Here is a 21,791-nt window from a genome sequence, read left to right on the forward strand (position 1 = left end):
GTTCAGTGTGCAAGTGTCTCACAAAGGGGGCCAAAATGCCAGGGCTGTCATTTGAGGGACCTGAAAGAACTGACTCCTAAAAATACTCATTTTGATAAGGGTATAAAAATTTTAAAAAATTGATACTAGATGATCATATGGCATGAATGTGGGGTCTGCCCTGAAATTCTGGTTCTTTAACTGTATCAGATACTAATTTTTTGGTTAAATAATAAATAATTTGGGTTGTTTTCCTTGAAGGGCTGCCAAGTTGTCGGGAGGTTCTGGTAAAATATGTTGACTATGGCAACACTGCTAACTTAACTCATAAAGACATACGCAGAGTGAAAGAAGAGTTTCTGAGCTTTCCAGAAAAGGTAAATGCCTGGCTTAAACACTCAAAATTAACAGCATCTCAGTAATTGAGAGGGGAAGTAGGGAGTTGTTCACCTTCTGATAGACATAAAATAAATTAAATGTTAAGGAATTTCCTTTTTACCCACCATTATGAAGTGTCTCACTTAAAGTTTTCAATAAGCACGCAAAACTTTTTTTAATATATCTTTCAAGTGTAAATAAATCTAATGTTGCCCGGCAGTATACATACTGCAGAAGAGGTATGTGTACAATGTGTATATACATATGTATTTTATTCATTTAAATTTATTTCCATAATAATCCAAATGAATTTTTGCATTCTTTCCTTTTTAAATTATAATCTCATAATGAGGGTTTCCATGTATTTTTGTGTGGTTTATAGATTTGAAGTTTGGTGGATTTTTAAGTTGAGGAATGGTTGGAGTGTCCCCCTTTTGACAAGGAGGAAAACTGACTGGGAAAGAAAATGGCAAAGTATTTCTGTCTAAGAAAAAAATGCATATGAATGAAAATTTTTTCTTTGCTATTCTTTTGATAGTTTTAATTACCAGTCACTTATGCTGAACTGTAAAACTTCATATGTTGATAAGGTTATTTTAACTAGTTGAAGGCACCAGTGGGCTTTTTTTGCTTTCTGTGCAGTAATCTTTACTGATCTCTGCACCAGTTCTGTGCCTTAACATAAAGGGAGGCAAAGAGATTTAAGCTCTGTATTTCAGCAATGTCTCTGAATGTGAGGTTCATGCTCAGCTACTGGGAAGGGAGGGATCATTTTGAACTAAATCAGATTGTGGTAATGTGGAACCAGAAGTCAAGATCAGACTGTCTTGTATGAGTGCAAAGCAAAGCCTGTGCTTCGGTCATAATGAGATGATCTTGATTTGTATGTGATGTTAGTTGCATAATCTTGAGTTATTCTTCAGGCAATCAGGTGTAGGCTGGCTTGCATTGAGCCATTCAAGGGGGCAAATGAGTGGAACAGAGAGGCCAAGGAAAGATTTGAAGAAATGACTGAAGATAAGCTTATGTTGTGTTCAGTTATTGGTAAGTTATCAGGTGTATTAATTTATATTTACATATGAAGATGGCTTAAATGTAGAAACAATCACTTTGATATTTAAAGTAGTATTTATTTGAAATGCTTGTGTTCATACCTGCTAGAGATAGCCTGGAGTGAGAATATCTAAATTCTTCCTCTGATTGGAGGAGGCATAACAGAGAAAACTTGCAATAAAAGCTCTGTTCATGTCTTGTCTTACAAGCTACACCAGTGTTACATGATGTAAGTATTCTAGTTATTCAGATGGGCTTGTTTCCAAAGGTACTAGCTGTCCTTGATGTTTCTTGACCTTATTGGTAGCTGGGAGTAAAATTGCTGCTGCTCTAAAAACTACTGCCAAAGAAGAAGAATAATTCAGATAGCACATATGTCTTAGTAGGATTTTTCTCAATACCATATATTGTTTATTTGTACCTACTTACTTTTCAGCCCTTGAGGAATTATGATGTGGAACGCATTTAATAAGTGGAATTATGTGTAACAGTTGGAATTCTTGTGCATCCTCTGATTATTGGTGTATTACATTAATTTTATAGATATGTGCAAAGCTAAGTGTCTGCATATTGTTGATGTTCAGAAACAATTATTTTGTACATCAAATGTAATTTTGGAGAATTCTGTCTTTTAGTAATATTGGTCATTCCTGTAAAACCATAGTCTTCATACTGTCATTGATTGGCACTAATTATGTTATTATTCATTCACAGAAATTTTAGATAATAACATCCTATCTATTGAACTCTTCAATGCCTCTGCTGATAATGGGAGAAAATTCAGTATTAACTGCCAGCTAGTTGAGGAAGATTTAGCATCCTATGTACCTGGGTAAATACACTGTACTTTTAAAGTGTTTGGAAATGCTGAATTTGTGTATTGAAACTGCTGGTGTTGGTGTGTCACCTCCAGTGGCTGGAATTTACCGCATCTGTGATAAATTAATTCTCAAATCATATTAATCAGCTGACAGTGTAACTGCAGTTTGATAGTTGAATTCACAAACTAATTATTGACTAATGTATTGAAGTTGTACCTGTGAAAAAATGGGAGATCAAATGTTTGCATCATACTTGTAATGTCCCTAAGTTCCAAATTTTCCTGAAGTGTTTACTGTTAAGGTTCCCATCCCCATGTAGTAAGAAAAAGAATTCGTGTGTTAAACCTGCACCTAAGGTGAATTATCTCTTTGGGACTTGGGTACCAGCTATGACAGCAACAGAAGAGTTGGGAGGACAGCAGGCATGGGAAATGTGGTGGGGGAGATGAGGCTGATGAGGATATAACACTGCTGCATTTAATTTGTTGGCTTTTTACCAAGGTAATCCATGGGCTCTATTAATGAAAATCCATAGTTACTCTTTCATTAATAATTTTTGAATAATGATGGAAATATATCATTAAATGAGAAGTTTCCATTCCAAAAGGAAATTCAGGAATTGCCTTTTTTCAGGAGGAAGCATGTAAGTGGATTTTCTCTTAGCTCAAAAATGTAACTAAATATAAGTAACAATCGAATACTGTCACAGTCAAAATTTTTAGTAAGATTTTTCTAAGTTATGCAGCCTGAACAGCTGAGTTGTTTTTTCCCTGTCATTAAGGTATTTTGTTGTGTCCCATCTGTACTTAGATGCCTGCTTCCAACTTTCAGTCAAGGGGGTATATTCCTTTAGCATGAGTTGCTGTGTAACACTGATCTGTTGAATAATGTGTTTTTTATGATCACTTGCTCACTCCTCCTTGAGTTGGACTGGGGAGAAAATAAAAAACTTGAGCAAGAAAACTCATAAGTCAAAGACAGAGAAGTCACTTAGTAAGTACTGTTACAGGCAAAACAGACTTGCTGTTACTTAGTTATTACTAATTGGCATTAGCATTTAGTTTCTGATTTGGGCATTGGTACACAGAAGACAAACATTTATAGCACCTACCTGCCCCCTTTCCCGGGGTCAGGTTTATTACAAGCACCTCTCTTTCCTCTCCTGCACTTGAATTACATCCAGTCCCGTCAAGGAGGGAGTGCTACTGGGAGTTGGGGTTGGGACACAGCAGTTTATCCATGCTGCTCCTTCCTTCTTTACTTCCTGTGCTTTCGAATGGACCCTCCAGACTTCTGTCCCTTACTTTGTGGACAAGAGGCCCACTCCAGATCTTCTGTTCTTATGATCTTGGTGGCCCCTGTGCAAACTCTTGTGTTTCCTGAATGTGCAAGGGTACCTTCTCTGAAGGAGAATGAAAATGCTACTCTCATTAGTGTTTCAGAAGTAGCACTTATTAAATGTTTGGTCGAAGCTACAACTTTCTTCCATGTTGAATAATTCCTGTCATTTTGTTATTGAACCTTTTTCACTTGGTTTAAAATCAGTTTAAATTTTCTAATTATTTAGTGCTCTTTACAGGTATACTGAAAGAACAGAAGTAAGACCCAATGAAATATGGGATGATCCTCTAGAAGAAATTTCCAAAACCTCAGAAGCTTTAATTCCTATGGACGTGGAAGCTGTGCATGAAGGAGATTTCAGATCACTTTGTAACAAGGAGTTACATGGGAGAATTAGTCATGTTGTGTCTCCTAGTAAAATTTTTGTACAATTGCTGTTATCAGAAAGAATATTGAAAAGGTACTAAAATTCAAAGAACTTTTCCTTCAGTTAGTGTTCTTGTTACAAAGTGGTGAAGTATAGTTAAAAAACAAACTCTAAGAGTTGCATTTGACACTGTGTACTTCTTGAAGACTGCCGACTTACCTTGGTTGAGGAAAGTATAGGAACAGAAGAGAGGTTTACACTGTATTGTGGCTTATTAAATAGTTCTGATTCCAAATTAAATATACGATCTCGCTCATGTTTCAGCGTTTCGTTTCACAGACGTAGTGTGTATCAGCCTTCCTTTGGTAGATATTTGGGTAACATTTAAGTAGTCATGCCTACTGTTTGAAGGTAGTTAAGAGTGTGTCATGGTTTAAGGCAAGTTGCTTATTTATCTATTTATCTTTTCATCTTCTTGGCTCTAACCACCTGGAGTTCCCTTTATGTAGTCATGACATTGAGTATCACACTCTCAAGAGGAAACAGTGTAGTTTTCAAATAGTGCTATACAAAACACTCAGGGTTGCTCAGATTAATTCCAGTGTCTAAGTTAACATGATAGGTTTGCAGACTTTTAGTCAGGATGCATATATTTTGTAACTCCCGTTTCATGTATTGCTAACATGTCATGAAGAAAACCTGCAATATTTGTGCATCTGTTAAAACAGTAAAACTTCATTGTATGCTAGTTAAACATTGTATGCTAGTTTACTGCATTAAATTTTATCATAAAATAGTGGTTTTTGAATGTTAGTTTACAGGAGGAGATGGCTTCCTTCTACAAAGAATCCCAACCACAGCCTGTGGAGTGGGAGAGTGAAATGCACTGTGCTGTTTACCTACATGATGTGGGACAGTGGCAAAGAGGTCAGATAAGCAGGATTGTCTCTAAAACAAGTGCAGAGGTAAAGCTCTTATCAAAACAGGGTTCATACTTTTATTTCCAACCTTGAAAGCGTTCACTGATTAAGGTCAAATCTTTGTTTCTTTCTTCTGTGTTAACATTTTCTCACAGTCTTGCTTTTGTTGAGAGTTTAAGTCCTGCTGTACGTTGCTGCAGATCAGTTGATTGTTCTTGTGAAAGCTCAGGAGCCTTTAGCAGGGAATCTGGTAGTTGAGGAAGGTTCGTGAGGTTGACTCTCTCTTTATTTAGACTGCCCTTTGGAATATAGCAGAGATTCCCAAGATGTAGCCTAAGAATTCATTCCAGATTCCAGATGGTGTGTGAAACTGATGGTCACAGTAATTCAAACTTAATGACCCTTGTTAAAAGATGGAGTCGGTTGAACCAAGTGCAACACCACAGGAACACATGTAGTCATGCAGTTTCATGAGCCCTAGGCTGGGGGTAATGCACTGTGCCATAACATTTTCCACAGTAAGCTCACACAGAGCTGCTTGAAACGTGCATTTTGTTGTACCAACTTGAAAATACCAAGCACCAGAGAAAGCATTTTGTGACTAGATACTTACATGTCTCCAAAGTAAGAATGGCTTTTTGATCATACAGATAATCCAGGAGTGGATTGCTGTTGACTTTTTTCCACCATCATCACGTTGTGCACCAGGGGTCTTTTTAGTAGGAAGCAGAAAGGGGACTTTGTGTACTTCAGGTTTGCATTATCTGTTTTCTGAGCCTGAGGACCTTCAAACAGCTATTTAAGCCCATCAGAATAAAAAGCAATAGGAGAGCTATTTCAGTGTTTCTTGGTTTACCAAAAAGTCAGTTGTTTAACCCCCTTTGAACACACTTGTATGGTTGTCTCTTTCCTATGCTGTGGTAGTTGCTTGAGTTGTGATGAAGTATTTCAGTGCAAAAGGCATTTGTTAAATCCCAGTAACATTTGAAATTTTTTTAACCTCCTCAGGGATGCTTTGAATTATCATTTCTTACAGATAACAGTAAGAGAGGGGATTTTTTTCTGTTTTGTTGTTTCTTGCCTGTAACAGGTACTACTTTATGATTCTGGAGCTGAAGAAACAGTGGAGGTCAGCTGTCTAAGAAAACTTGAGGAAAGCATGAAGACTACTAAGGCATTAGCAATAGAATGTTCACTGACAGAAATAAGGTAGCCTTTCCTTTATACTGAGTGGCAGCATTAGAAACTAAAAATTGCTTACATTTGTTAACACTGTTTATCTAAGATTTGAATGTGATTTTCTTTTTGAATAAAGAAATGGGGTGGTGGCTGTGATTTATTTAATAAAGGTTTGTCATTTTTTTTCTAAGGGTTATACTGTACAGTAGTAAAGCAGAAATTGTGCCATAGAAATAAATAATATTTATAGGTTGAGTTACAAAATAGTGAATAGATTTATTTCATTGAATACTTTTTTCCCTGGGTGCAAAATTTGAGATGACTTGCATCTCATGAAGCTGTACAGAAAGTGTCTTTGTTGATGATTATAACAGGTGTCGTAATGTCTAGAACTCATGATCCTCCTCACTTTGAAGTTCTGGGTTAGTATTCTTAGATTTTTCCAGTTGTAGAGATCCAAAAATTAATAATTATTTAATAATTAATATTAATTATTTGATAATTATTAAAAATTAATAATTATTCTCTATAATAGAGATATAATACAGATTCTTTTTCTTTCTGTAATAGTAGGGAAGAGTTGGTAGTTACACTTGGGAGATGCCAGCTTCTTTTGTACCTAGTGATAATCATTTGTTCTGTGTTAGACCCACAGGTGGAAGCACACAGTGGACAGCAACAGTGTGTGAATGCTTATCCTATTACCTAACTGGAGCACAAGTGAAAATAATCATACAGGTTTGTAATCAAAACCAGTGGTATTTATAAAATTAGTCAGACTGTCTGCTAATCTCGGATGAGAATGATTTCAGAAGCTGCTATATTAGTTTTCAAACCTCAGAGACTAAAAGAATTAATCCACTGCTGTATGAATATCATTAGTAATTGATCCCTTCCATGGTTAAAAACAAACAGGATTTTTAGAAGAGTTTGATTTATTCAGAGTAGTTGGCAGCTGCCGGTGATGTTTTACAGTGTGTGTGGAAATAAAAGTAACGATGAGTGAAGTTATTTATGCGTGATTTTAAATCTCCTGCTGGAAAACAAATGTTTGGCACTTGATTCTGTTAAAAAGCTGTGGGGGGAAAAAGTTTTTCCCCCAGCAGCCTACAAATGTAATGTGTAGTACAGGTAGTAAAATGGTTGGAACTGTCATATAGATTAAACAAATTTGTTCCTTCTCATGTGGGCATCAGTTGTTAAGGATGTCTGTCTGACATTCAGTACCAATAAAATTAAAAATATGCCTGTACTTTAGAGGAAATGCATATTTGTAATATGTTGACCAGCTCTCCCATTTTTTTCAGGAAAATGCTAAGGGCTGTGCTTTACCTGTGAAAATTCTTTGCAAAGATGAAACAGGAAAAATTACTGATACTTCTGAATACCTTATTGAACAGGGCTTGGCTCTTAGAAACAGAAGGTTTGGATAGTTTTCTTTTATATTCCCTCAGATGCTGATGTTCATGTTTGACCAAACTAATTAGTAAATAAAAAATTTGGATTGTGCTCTACAGTTCTAGCAACAGAATTCTCTCTAAACTTGCTTGGTTGTAATGTTATTTATGATATCCATGGCACATTTCAGTTCTCGAAGTTTGTAGATGAGATGCTTGACAGTATTTTGAGATACCTTTGCCACTTCTGTGTGTTTGGTTTTGTTACTTGTATTACTTTGTAGTTTTGAACTTTCAAAGTTATTTGTCTGTTAATATTCTGGTATTTGGTTGAATCTTGTAGAACTGGTGGGGCTTGTTTGGTCTCCAAGGAACATCTTGAAGTACATTTCAAGCAGGAGAACGCACAGCTGGAGGGTTGTAATTCCGAAATTGCAGGTGCAAGAAACAGGACTGTTCCAGAGGAAAATACCACTGTTTCAGAGAGTGGACAAAAATCACTCAAAACACAGGAGCTACTGCCTCATTCAGGAATGGATGAAGTATATAAATCTCCCATTGTTCCTGAAGCAAAAATTTTCCAGGCTGTAGTGAGTTGTGTTGGAGGTGATGGAACTATTTATATAATACCAAAATTATTTGGTGAGTTTACATAGAAGAAAATACATGTATGTATCTGAGTGCTCTTGGATATCGGATTGTATACTAGAACATCTGTCTGGTACACATTCACTGTTCTGAAAGATTCCTCTTTGGAGGTGATGTCCTTTGATGTGAGAGGCAAGGATTCTCTCTGTCCTTAAATCAGCTTTCCTATCATTCCTCCCTCCCAAGAAATCCAAAAACCCAAAGCACTAGGGTGAGCAGGTTTACTTGCCTTTCTTCTCTAAGCTGTAATGAGTAAAGCAGCAAGTGCTTTGTTTTGTAATGTTGACTGATAAAGTAAATGTAGTCATTTACTTCACAGTGATGAAGATAGTCATAAAGATTCTTGGATGTTAGCTTGGTTCTCAGATACTGCTGTATTTTTTCTCTTCAGTTTAAACTCAGTACACAGTTTCTTCAGGTTCTTTATTTGCATTGTGATAGATTCTACATGTACATCATTGTTTGTTTGAAAGAGGTTTGTTTTCTTCTGACAGATGCAGGTCACTCCTCAGTTCCATGTTAGTATATCATGCTTTAGAGAAGTATTAACATATGAGAACATTAATTCTGTCATCTTTTTCTTCACAAGTACATTTAACTACTAGATTTTGTAACTATTCATAAAACTTTGAAATTCAAAGTACAGTAACCCCACTTACACAAGACTGTGTATTCTTCCTGCAGTTCTTGCTGTAGGCTGTACGCATAGCAGAAGAGGTTCTTCTGGACACCTCTTCTGTGTTGTTTCGTGGTGTCCTACCACTCAAACAGTGGTCTGGGAGTTGTCTTGTTCATGCTTTGTTTGGCTCTGATCTTAGTGCTGCCTAGGTGTCAGTTACAAAATTTATAGATTCTTCCACAAGTTCTTCTGAGATTAGAATTTGGAATTACTAATGGCTTCAGAATTGGAAATGCAGTTTACTGTTTAAGTAGTAACTCTTATGCATCTACTAGATACTGAATATACATATTGTATCAGTGTTGGAAAATATTTTTTTGAGCTGCACGTATGTTTTATGTTTATACATGTCTTCATCTGAATCTGATGGGATTTAATGATGGAAATATTTTGCATGAATGTTAGGGACTATTCCTAATTTATTTTTACCCCCTCTCCCAAGAAACTGCACTAAACAAATTGATGGCTGAAATACAAAATACATTCAAAGGCCTTGGTCTCCTGATACCCTACTGCTGGAAAAAGGGAGAAGCCTGTGTTGTAAGAGGATCAGATACTTTGTGGTATCGAGCTAAAATTGTAGAAGTCAGTGGTAGTACTCTCCAGGTAAGTTTGATTGTATGGGGGGAAAGGGAGAAGGTGTATGTATATCTACATATGTGTGTTAAAAAAGGCATATGCTCCAGTCCTCTGAAGTAAATAATGGATTTTGCTTTTCTTCCTTCAGCTGATCTGACTATGCAGATGTTCATTCTGCTTAAAAGTGTTGATTACTGTCCTTGCTTTTACATTTATTTTAAAGATCAAATCTGTCTACCTATTTCAGTTGTCACAATTTTTCCTGTAGTTTCCCTAGTAATGATAAATTTTCTTAAGTAGAAACCTGCTCTTGATCATTGAATGTACATAATAACTTTTAGGGGTTTTTTTGCTTTGTTTTGTTGTTTGTTTGTTTGTTTTTGGGTTTTTTGTTTGGTTGGGTTTTTTGTTGTTTTTACCATATGTAGAATGCTTTGAAAACAGTTAGGTTTAGAATCCCACACTACCCTATCCCCACCCAAAAAGTATAGGCTGTTTCAAATTCTTGCTGCTGAACAGGTACACAGAGATTCTTCTCATTAGCAGTTAATCTTACCAAAGCTCTTGAGTCTGCTCATGATTTTTGAATGCAGATTTGCAAAATCTATCCTAGTTCACAAATTTTTTTTCCTTTAAATTTTAAACTGATGTTGGTTATTCCATAAAAGGTACAAATTCTTGCAAGAGAAGTTTATAGACTGAATTTCTAATCTACGATACCACTATTTTAATCCTTTCTTCTTTTCCGCTTTGTCACATCACCTCCTTACTATCAATCCATTATTTTTTTTCGTTCATAGAAGTAATGTTGTGAATGATCACATTCCCTTACTAAACTTAATGTAGGAACCAGGAATTATTTCAGGAAAGCTTTGCATCTCCTCTAGGTACAGTACATAGATCGTGGTTACATAGAGAGCATTCCTCAGTGTCACCTGTATCCGACTACATTTTACACTGGCATTCCTCCGTTCTGCATCCCGTGTCAGCTCTACAAGACGCTGCCGGTGAGTCACGGCACATCTCTGTGTTAGTGGGTGGTTACTCAAATCAGTACCCTGCTTGGTCAGAAAGGTTGAGAGTAGTTGCTGGTATCTTGTCTTGCCTGCAAGGATTCAGAGAAGAGATGATGAGGATTGTTTCAGCAGGTCCTTATCAGGACCCAACAGATTTGCTTTATGAGGGGACTGTGCTTGAAAGGTCAGTGGAGTTAAACCTTCGTGAGACAGGACACTGCAGGCCTGGCACAGGGATACTCTGAAATGATAATTCATTTTGCAATAGCAACAACAAAAAGTTAATCCTGGATTTCTTAATGCAAAATAGCCAGACAATCTGAAATTTTCAAGTTCTACAAAACACTGCTTTTAACATTCTGAACTTGGCTGTGTAGGAAACAATCCAATACAGGTGAATTGTTTTAGGGGTTTTTGTCAGTAAGTAATTGGTACGTAAATAACATCTTCACCTACCATTGCACCTTGCTTACTCTGAATGGTGCACTTAGTAAAAGTGAATTACTGAAATTACCAGCTTTTATTGCTGGAAGCAGTTGAACTGGTAGGGTACGGAAGGCTGCAGCTCCAGCAGGGGTGGTGGGGCAGAGACAGGCAGCAGACCTGCCAGCGAGAGGTAGTGTGTGTGCCTAGGTAGGAAACCTCCTGCAGCAGGTGCTGAGAAGGCTGTGAAGAATCAGGGAGGCTGAGGAGTCAGATAGCTGATTCCAAGTGTAGTCTGCAGTGGACTCTCAGCCCAACAGCCAGAAACCCTCCCAGCAGCACATGTAGAAGATAGAAGGGGCAGTAATGCAGAAGAATGGAAGCTTGTAATGGCAAGGACCTGCGAGAAGAGATTTTCCCCAGAGTGTGAAGTGCACTTGCAACACTGCTTTGTCACTCTGGGGGCTGGTGAGGGCAGAGCTGGAGAGAGGCCAGGGCTGAGGAGGGCAGCACCATCTGCTCCCTGTGGAACCCCCAGTGCAGCTAACAAAAGGCAATGGGAGATAGGAGGGGGTGTGCTCCCCTCTAAGAGGTACAGAGGAACCCATGTGCTGACCTGACACTCTCTAGAGAGGGATATGGTGCTCCTGCCTGTTTGTGTCGGGGACGTCACTGAGAGACTGCCAGGCCTCATACAGTCCACTCACTGTTACCCCTGCCATGAGTTACCTGCTCCTCTTAGCACCAGAGGAATTCTGAGGAATGCTCCTGGCTGTATCTGCAGGGGTTGCAGATCCCAGGTGCTTGCAAGGATCTGTGGATGGCCAGTAGTTTTTCCATCAGTCCTGTCTGTCAGAGGGAAGGGAGTTAAAAGGTTCAGTCCAGTCTGGTGAGTTAAGAAATCATTACAGGACTGCTGCTACAGCCAGTGGTCAGGCTGCTTGCATGATGACACTCACTTGGAGGAACGTGGTCTGGTGGGGTCCTGTGGGGCCCATCTCTCAGAGAAGAGGAGGAGCATCTTTGGTCCATAGGCATGCCAGGTTTGGAAAGGGATCTCAGGTCAGCAGGAGAGCACCTGAAGAGCAGATCCTGTGGGAGCAAGTCCAAGGAAGGATGATCAAGATCAGAGGGCTGGAACACCTCTCCTATGACGACAGGCTGAGAGAGTTGGGGCTGTTCATCCTGCAGAAGTGAAGGCTTCCGGGACATCTTCAGCAACTTCCTGTACTTAAAGGGGGCTACAAGGGAGCTGGAGAGGGACTCTTGACAAGGTCATGGAGTGATAGGACAAGGGGCAGTATCTTCAGACTGACAGAGGGCAGGATTAGACTTGCTACTAGGAAGAAAATATTCACTGCAAGGGTAGCGAGACATAGGAGCAGGCTACCCAGGGATGTTCTTGATGCCCCATCCCTAAACTGTTCAAGGCCAGGTTGGAGGGGGCTTGGAGCACCCTGCTCTAGTGGAAGGTGCCCCAGCAGGAGGGTTGAACCTCAATCTTTCAGGTCCTTTCCAATGCAAACTAGTCTATGATTCTGTGACAGACAGGCTTGTGAGCGCAGAGGTTGGAAAGCAAAGATACAGCAGAGAGCAAAAATTATTTAAGGTATTCTGTGTTTTGTTGTGTCTTAGATTCTGTAATTCTTTGGATTATGCTTCAGATAATTTTGTGCACATACATTATTGTGTACATAGTACAATAGGTTTGGCAAGCAGCATCTCTTTCTAAGCCATTTCAGGATCTGAAAATTGTGGGTTGCGTTGTCACATAAATTTCAATGCACCAAATTGCAGATATTTGAATGACTGTAGACAAATCAAACTAACGATGTGTTTTCTAGTCAGGTTTCTTTTTTAATGGTAGTCGTGTATTTTCATTTTCCCTAAGAATAGGAAGAATATACTGGTTAGCGTCTTAATGTGTGGTTTCTTGATTTTCCCCGAATAGATTGGAAATTTTTGGCAGCAGGATGCAGTAGATTACCTTCAAGAACTTCTCAAAAATGAAGAGGTTGAAATTCATGTTAAGGTAGCCTAATTTATTCATAGATGTGGAATGAAGCAAAGTTTTTGTTGTCCTTTTCCTTTTAACTGGCATTAAGAATGGTACATGGAGTATAGCAGTAAATGTATTTCTTAGACAAAAGAAAAACCACAACTAAACTTACTTCTCCTGTGACTTTACCTTTATTATAGTTTTCAGGCCTTGAATATGTCCATTAGAGTTAGTGCTGTTTTTTCACCTTGTTCATGTTGAGTTGTCATTCTGACAAGTAACTTACCTATTGGCGGCATAAATTGTTCTAAATTCTAAGTATTAAAATTCTGACATAGTTATGTATGGATGTGCTTAAATTTATTTATTAAAATTATAGGGAAATGCATTGTCTGTATGGTCTGAAAACGAGCCTGTTTCAGACAGTTTAATGATAAATTATGAAGGGGAACAGTTTGAGTGAGCAAACATGGGATAATATTTGTGTTAGAATGAGCAGTTGGTGCTGCCATATCAGAAAGAGAGATAATCCCATTTGTGTTACAACTGATGTTAATAGCATCTTGGTCTTGTATCTTTGAGTGTTATGCATATCAACATGAGAGGTTTGAATTTCTTGGTCACTATTTCTAAAACTTCAGTCCCAGTATTACTATTACAATCCTGTTTTATCCTGTGTAACTAGGAATTGCCAGATAACCCATGGGGCAAGTTGTCCATCAGCCTGTATTTTGGGGGAATATCACTTTCATCCTTCATGGCATACCAGAAATACTGTGTTGCTGAAGATTGCCAGGACATACAAAAGCTGGTGAGACTTTTGTGTGTGCATGTGTGTATGTCCCTTTCGCTGTTGCTGTTTTAACATGGGAAAGATTATTCAGTGGCTTGTTGTGGCCTCAGAGGATTTGTTATTTTTTAATATTTCTATGGGGTTTTGTGCTGTAAGCAGCAGTAGGACTGAGCACACAGGTCTGCAGCACAACATGGGGAGCTATGATGTGCTGATAAGACTGGAATAGCGAATTGCCAAGAGTTTGTTCATGGCCTCTGTAATGAAAAGAGATGTTTGCACTTTTGTTTAAAGTCCAGCTGGTTTTTGTGTTCCTCTAAAACACTAGGAATAGGGTAATACTTTCATCACTTGAAAGGATCTCTTGTTCACAAAAATATATCCAAGGATGGAGTAAATTAAATCAAGTATTTCATCATAAACCCAGTGACTTACAGGGGAGTTGCCTAGGTTCTTTATTCCAAGAGTCTGGGACACTTACCTGACATTCTTTATGGGAGGATTGAAGTTTCCACCTAACTTCACTGTCTTAACACAAAAAGACCTGTACATAAGTAATTTCTCTGTTTTAATTATTTTGTTTCTTGAAATCTGAGGATCAGGTTTATTTAAATTGCTGAGACTTCGTTATTGCATCTTTCTCGTAGTTCTGTTTGTCTGCCAATGTAGTTTTCTTTCCAATGTACATCTTTACTTCAGAAAATAATTTTCCAGTACAGAGTCTGCTGCTGTCGCTGCTGGTGCAAGGCTCAAGTTGTCTGCCACTGGGCTCATGATGCAGTTAGAAAAATCCCCCAGTGTGTATTAGAACTGAGTAACCATGGAGAAACTGATTGTAAATCAGTCTCTAGTTGCATTTTCATAAAGTCAGCACAACACACAGCTTTCAGCAAACTAAATATGGATCTGGAAATGAGATTTGTACCTTAAACACAAAAATTAAATTTGGAAAACAAAAATAAAGCGATGTAAGAAGGTTGTGAGCAAGAAGAGAGAAAGCCTGAAGTGCTTTCCTCAAGAAATAATAGCATTAAGCAGATCCATTCCAGGAATAAGTGACTCTGAACAATTTGTAAGAAAATGGACATCAGAAGTGTTCAATTGTAGACCAGAAAGGAAGCAAGGCATCCAGAACTCCATCTGAACCTCAGGAACAGCAGAAGTGCAGAGCAAGCAGCAGTGAACAAGTTCAAACATAATCAGCTCTGGATTTATCTGTAGAGACTCAGCAACCATGCTCACGACACAGCCGAAGTGCATTGTTTTTAAATAAGGTGTAACCATTATGTATTATTTTATTCTATAGTTTTGTACCTTTGTTTCACAGCCTCGAATCTGTGATTTGGGCTAAGTTAGGCTGTTGAGGACTTTATTCTATTTCCTGAGCCTTGCAACTGCTGATGGTGGCTTGTGCAGCACTCACTGCGCACATTGCTGCAGTGTGTTACTGTCTTTGAGATGTGCTTGTCTTGAGCTGCACTGATGAGTTTAGGAGCTTGTCTTTGTTACCATATGACAATCCTAGCTTTGGCATTAGCCTGAAAAATTCCTGGTAGGGCAGTGGGATGTTGGAGAATGCATCAGAACCTCAAAGTGTGCTGAACTTCACAGCAGTTACTCTCGTGTGTCTGTCCATGTGTAGTCAGGTGGCTCCTGACTCACAGTGCTCCTGATAGTTTTGCAGAAATCTGGCATTCAGTTTGTGTGTCTATAATTTAGACATCCTTTCTTTGCTTGTAGGAGTACATATTTGAATGGAAAAAATTATTTTTTCCTAGTGAAGTTTGAGGAATGTAATGATTTTTTGTACTGCATCCTCTGTCAGATCCTGCAGGAGAAATAAAGGGTTATAATTCATTGTTTCATTTTCCAGTTGCATATGTTGCTTCTACTTTTCTCTTTGGGCATAATGAAAAGCGTTCATCAAGTAAATGCATAAAAATGTGTTTTGGAGAAATTGTACATTTTGTTATGCATCGTGTTGTAAGTACAAGAGATAACAGGAGCTCTCCTCATGACCTGTAATCTTGCTGAGCTGTGTGCCATGTATCTTTCTAGAAGTATAATTCAATGCTCCAGGATTTTATGGTGAACCAAATGCAGTAATGACATGTAGAATTCAAACTGTGAAATACAAGATTCTGAAAGAAAATCCACTGGACAATGCCATGCTGCTGAGAAAAATCTGTATCTATGCATTGCAATGTCAGGTGTTTTTTGTCAAGGACACACTGCTTGTTGTTTTATACACCTTCTTAGGTAACTCCTTTGAACCAGAAGTCATACCTAAATTAGTTTCTATTTTGTTACTCACTGTGATGCTCAGCTGAAGTCTGTCTTGGTCTAGGGAGTATTTGAAGGAGACCTTTTACCCTCGTACCTGCTGCAACCACTGCCTGTTCCAGGAGAAACCTTTCCTGTCACGGTTACTCACTTGGTGTCCCCTAAGGAGGTAAGTGTGTCTGCTCACCATCTCACTTGCTGCAGTCCCATCAAGCTGGTGAAAAGGAAATCACAGCTGGCAGTCTTAGAGCATTAGAGGCTGCAAAATGGTCCTGAGCTAGGGGTGCAGGTGTGGGGCAGCCCTCTGAATGAACTCTTAGTTGAAATAACCTCATAGGTGAGGGCAGTGAAACATTAATGATTTCTTTAGCAAAATGAATTTAAAGAATTACACTACTGCAGTCTGCTACTTAGCTTTTTTTAATACAAAAGTAGGTAATTGGATTTTAATGTGGTAGAACAATAGTGAATTCTGTGTAAGCCCACACAACTTCCTGGAGTTCTGCCCAATCTCCCAGGCAAAAGCAGGATGTCACGTGCATTGATTGAATAAAAGATTCCTGTGTGGACGTTGAATGATGAAATAGAGAAGAAAGGGGAGCAAGGAGGTACTGAACCTTTCAAATATGGGATCTGGATTAAAAGTAATCTTTTAATAATGGTTGGACTTTCTAGTTTCTAAATTAACTGCAAAAAAACATCAGAGTCTTTTCTTTAAATAGGTTTATATTTGTCTCGATTCTTCTACAAAGCACTCTGCCACAGAGAGAGCTGCCAACTGTGACTCAGAGGGCCTTAGTAAAGCCCTGAAGTGGTGCAATAAAATTGTAAAGACTCTTCCTCATCTAACAAACTTCAAAAAAGGTACGGTGTGTGGTTATTTTTCCTGCTGTTTCATGTGAATATTCAGAAAGCCTGAGTTTCCTTTTCTATTTCTAGTTCTAAGTTTTGGAGAGTAAGGAGTAACATCACACTATAATTACATGGTACACTGTAATATGTTTTTATTCTTCATTAAATTGAGTCTTTTGTGTCATTCTACTCCACTGGAAAATGATGGACAGAGCTCAGACTCCTGGTGCCTGTTAGGTACGAACTGACTTTAGATCATGTTTGGCTGTAATAAAACTTTTACCTAAAGGCACCTGTCACTGAACTGTGAAAATTGTATTAAGTAGTTAAAAGACAAAAGTTGTGTACAGAAAAATTAATGTTATAAAGGTTTAGAAGTTGTGTGAGCCCTAAGGAGCACCACTTTAATGTCCACAGCTGTTGGGCCTGAACAAACACAAGTATGGCTGTCTAAAGCCTGGTGTAGAAAGCAGTTCTCATTCGTACTTGATTCTGCCAACTCATAAAACTCTGCATGAGGCTTTAGGCATTATCTGCCTCATCTCTTCCAGACTTGTGTCTATTCACTTGGAGATCAATCCATTTACTGGATTGTGCAGATGAGTCCAAGCTGAAAAGTTGGAACACTAGTCTCTGGATCACCATCTTTTCATCAAGCAATTTGCTTTTATTCCTCACCATTGCTTAAATTGCTTAGTACAGATTGGGTTGGAGTTCAGAGAGCATTGGAGGATGCATGGAACAAAATCGTAGTACAGTTTTGGTAAGGAAGGGGATATTTTATCTTGGTCACCAAGTAAAGTGGATTTTCAAGGTCAGTTTGTACTGCACTGAGTACTGTGGGGTGTTATGTGATGGTTTTGAGTTTTTTCTTTCCTTTACAGAACTACCTTGCCTTGCAGAGTATGTGGATGGTTTATGGTATAGAGCAAAGCTCCTCTCTGTTACACAGCTTGTTCCTGTTCAGATTCTGGTTCAGTTTGTTGACTATGGTACTTACTTAGTTGCCCCAACAAGCAGGTAAATAAGTAATAAGTAATAAAAAAAAAAAGCATGTAAAATGTCTGTGAATGTATACCCTTAGATCATAAAATACATACTTTTAAATAAATATGTATGTTAAATTTATTATTAATTTTATATAACTACATTTTTTGTATAACTATATATTTTTAGCATAATTTATTTTTGGATTTCAGTTAGAGAGAAAGTGGTTTGGCTGGGTAAATAATTTCTGTCTGCAGGGTGTGGGGTTCGTGCACCTGCCTCTCTGTTTCAGGTTGTTCTAAGAAGCCCATTACTATAATATCAGATTTCTCCATTATCTCCAGTTACTTAACCTGTGAGTGGGCTCAGGTTAATCTGCTTCTGCACCTGAGAACCTTACTCAAAACAAGGACTGAGCCCTCCAGGTGTACAAACAAATCCCAATCCTGTGCGACTGTAGTCTACACAGAAGACAGCTGGGGAATAAACTAAGGGCCAAGGGAGTGTCTGAATGGAATACCCTCTGCTCTGCCTGTGTGGAAAATGGAAGTTCAAATCCCTGTTCTGTGCAGTTCTGAGATGCTCTGGACTGCTCCTCTACTGTCACAGATGTCAGCTGAGTGTCTCAAAACATCCCAGGCTTTTTAGGTTTCCCTAAGCCTGTCTGAATTTCTCATACATACACATTTATATATATATGGATAGCACATAGTACTACAGAGCATATATAGAACCTATATATATTACATATTAGTACATATATATATATGTACTGCTCAAATACAGTTACTTGCTCTCAAGCTTATTGTGGAATGTACACTTCCTTGCTGAAGATGATGCAAAAATAGGGATTTGAACAGATTTCATGCTTTATAGTCTGTTTGGGTCTTGGGAGACAGTGTCTTCTGTTCCAGAGTTGCATTTCCTGCTCTGCTTCCCCATTCCATTGCTTCTGGGATAGAAAGATAAAGAATGGGGAGACAATAATGTAAACCTCAGGTACCTATTTCCAGTCGTGTGCCTAGAGCACATTCAGGCATGAAGTGTTTGGACCACAGAGGTTTGTGGAGCTGCATTGTGATGATTCCATCTGGATTCCTGTGCTCTGATCTGTGGTTGGCTCTTGAGACTCCTCCCCAGACAGGGTACTGGGGAGAGGTCTCTGATGCTGGGCTGCTTTCTGACAGTTCCTGTGCCAAGTCATTCAGAGGGCCTAGCCCTACCTGAGGAATTGTTGGGTCTGACTTTGTCCTGTACAGCAGGGATTCCAGTTCCTGATTCCCACACCATAAATGTGCTGTGTGAGCCACTTGGCCATTCTGCTGTCCTTCCTGGCAGGTGGATTGGTGTGGGCAAACGCTTCTCCTTCTGGTTTCAGATTGCGTCACATACCTTGTCATCTGCTGAAGTATCCGGTTCAAGCAGTACGAGTTCTGTTGGCTGGATTTAGACCTGCTTCAAATGACAAAAATGTGGAAAGAATTCCTTATTCTCCAGAATGGAGCCTGAAAGCGTTGTGGACCATGGTGGACTGTGTTGAAGGAAAGCGTCTCTCTGCTTCCATACTTGTAAGAAATGGTTTTTTTCCCTAGTTCTTGCAGAGCCTAAAATTCTTACTAGCACTCCAATTTCTAAGTCTTTGTTTTATTGTGAACCCTTATAGTTAAAAATGAAATCCCTTTGCCATGAAGGAATGCTAAGAGAAAATGGTGGGGTGTTCTTAATTCTGCAATCACAAAGTTTCTGGGCATTCCTATTATTTTACAACCACTTTTGTTTACTTAAAAACAGAGGTATTATTTTTATATTCACAGTTCCATTTAGACAGTAAATGCAGCCAGTAAAGTCTTTGAGTATCAGCTTGAGATTTAAATCTGTAACTGTCAACACTGTAAACTTTCAGACTGTTTCACCAGAGGTAACCATTTCTTTGTATGGAGATGACAAAAATCTGGTTCATCTGAAGCTAATAGAAATGGGTCTTGCAGAGTTGGATCAGTGACAGGTAAGTACAGTGACTATGAACTACAAATCCACACCATTGGGGAGGGATGATTTCAGAAGTTTTAAGCGAAGTATAGACTGACAATAATGTGGACAAGTAGTTTATTTTTTTAAAAAATCCTTTCTGTCCACATATCCATTCTGTTAGTAAAGTATTTAACATTAAACAAAAAGCTGTTAAAAATTAACTTCTTCATATGCCTTTCTGAAACCCACAGTTTTAAGAACTTAGAGGCACTGAAACAAAGAACCCCTAGGCTGGTGTAACATAAAGGCCTTCTGTTGCCAGTAGCTGAAGAAGGCAACATGAAGATGTGGCAGTGTACTCTGCCCAAACAATCAAAACTAATCTTTATTTTCTGCTTTTAATCTGTGTCAGGTGCTGGTGTTTCTCAGTGGTTGCTCAGGCAAACATCCATGATAACATACTGGTGCCCACATGTCTAGACAAACACAGAATATTTTTAATGATGAGCTTTATACTATGTCGTACCCATGGGCAATACCAGAGACTTGGATTTTCACATTTCTTGGCCAACCCTGTTACGTCATATTTTTCCTTGCCATTTAATAAGCAATCTTCTAGCAGATGTGAGCAGATGATGTTTTTACCACTTTCTAGTATTGAAAGAGTGAAACATCTCAATCATCTGGCCTTGGAACTTTAAGTACTGTTCTGTGATACCCTTCTCATAGGAGTAGATGGAACTCATGTAGAATGGTAAAGAATTTGATAAAAGCTGATGCTGAGACACTCGCTCTAGTATCTTGTTAGAAGACTTGGAAGAAAAATGATAATTTTATTATCATGACATAACTCTTCTTTGTGTTTCAGGTTTGTTTAGTGACAGACATCTTCACCCAGCACCAGATAGGGAACAAACAGTTGGTGCTGCATTACTGTTTTTGTTCTGAAACACGTTTGTGTCATTGCTGGTTTCTGTTTTCACTTTCAGGTGTTGTTACACCTCTTTCACTTTGGAGTTTGGAAATAAACAGTTTGGTCAGCATGCACCTGAAAGCTTGTTTTTCCTTTACTGCTATAGTATGTGAGGTTTATTTGAGTGTCTCTTTATTGTACTAAATCCTTTACCTGTAAAGCTCAGCTCCTCCCAGTCTCTCCAGGGAGAGCTTTGGCTAGACTATCAAGGAAAACAAGTGTGTGATAGACTCCACAACCTCTCCAGGCAGCCAGTTCCAGTGCTCAGTCACCCTCCCAGTAAAGCAGCCTCTTGCTGGTTCTGAGGAAACCTGCTGTGCTCATACACACAGAACCTTACACCCATCTCTTCTTTCAAGCTCCCATGAAAGCAAGGGTCCAAAGCTGACCTCTGCCAGGCACAGTGGGACAAGCAGTGGAAGGATCCTGTCCCACTTCCACTACATAGTCTGGTATTAACCAGACATGTCCTAGGTGCTGTTGCAAATACACCAGAGAGCTCATGCTTGTTTTCATTTTAAAAAGACCAAAATCCCGTTGTTTATCACCCCTCTTGAAAGTGACTTAGCAGCTGATGCAGAGCAGTTTGATGCAAAAGGCCAGGACCTGTCTCTCCACCCAACCGGGTAATTTCTGGGTGTGAGTGAGCACAGTTCTCATTGCCACCCTGTAAGTAATAAAAGGCATAGACAGAGTAAGGACAGAGCTTGCCTTCAATGAAGAGAAAAATAGGAGGGGGCAGAAGAGACAAGGAAAAGAAAGTGCCTTCTACCCTGTGAGAGAAGGAAACACATTTTTCAGGATGCTCAAGAATGCAGGCTTAGATCAGCCAGCCCAGCAGCAGCCTTTTGGTAGTATGTACTGCAGAATTTTGAAAGTCAAGTCAGCTTAAAAATACCTGGTAGGTGGGAAAACTTGATAAGATGACCTCTGTTAGTTTTCTGGTGTTTCTGAGTAGCTTGGAGAATGAACCTGTCCTCCACACTCACCTGTGTTAGCCCTGTGAGTACAGAACAGCAGTATATAGAACAGACAAAGGAAAAGAAATAGCCTGAGACTGCCATTCCCTTGGTCTTTTAAGTCAAGCAGTTAGCAAACTGATGTCTAAAAAACAGCTGTTTGAGTGTTCACTGACAGCTGATGTAAAAAACAC

At 38.9% G+C, this 21,791-nt stretch overlaps 1 protein-coding gene across 1 annotated transcript in view; it reads left to right on the forward strand.

Moving 5' to 3' along the window:
• RNF17 (ring finger protein 17) overlaps nt 1–20,712 on the forward strand; it is a 40,733-nt gene extending 20,021 nt beyond the window's left edge. The window contains 19 exon segments of the mRNA XM_033051705.1: nt 241–356; nt 1,281–1,401; nt 2,125–2,242; nt 3,811–4,032; nt 4,754–4,904; nt 5,950–6,068; nt 6,686–6,776; nt 7,346–7,470; nt 7,779–8,077; nt 9,205–9,368; nt 10,229–10,348; nt 12,732–12,812; nt 13,465–13,590; nt 15,920–16,024; nt 16,578–16,719; nt 17,592–17,727; nt 19,073–19,262; nt 19,598–19,699; nt 20,534–20,712. Coding sequence (XP_032907596.1) covers nt 241–356; nt 1,281–1,401; nt 2,125–2,242; nt 3,811–4,032; nt 4,754–4,904; nt 5,950–6,068; nt 6,686–6,776; nt 7,346–7,470; nt 7,779–8,077; nt 9,205–9,368; nt 10,229–10,348; nt 12,732–12,812; nt 13,465–13,590; nt 15,920–16,024; nt 16,578–16,719; nt 17,592–17,727; nt 19,073–19,262; nt 19,598–19,696 — 2,525 coding nt within the window. The 3' untranslated portion in view covers nt 19,697–19,699; nt 20,534–20,712.
• The last annotated feature ends 1,079 nt before the right edge of the window (nt 20,713–21,791 follow it).

This window comes from Catharus ustulatus, chromosome 2 (assembly GCF_009819885.2).
Source record: "Catharus ustulatus isolate bCatUst1 chromosome 2, bCatUst1.pri.v2, whole genome shotgun sequence".
In the NCBI taxonomy this organism is placed as follows: Eukaryota; Metazoa; Chordata; class Aves; order Passeriformes; family Turdidae; genus Catharus; species Catharus ustulatus.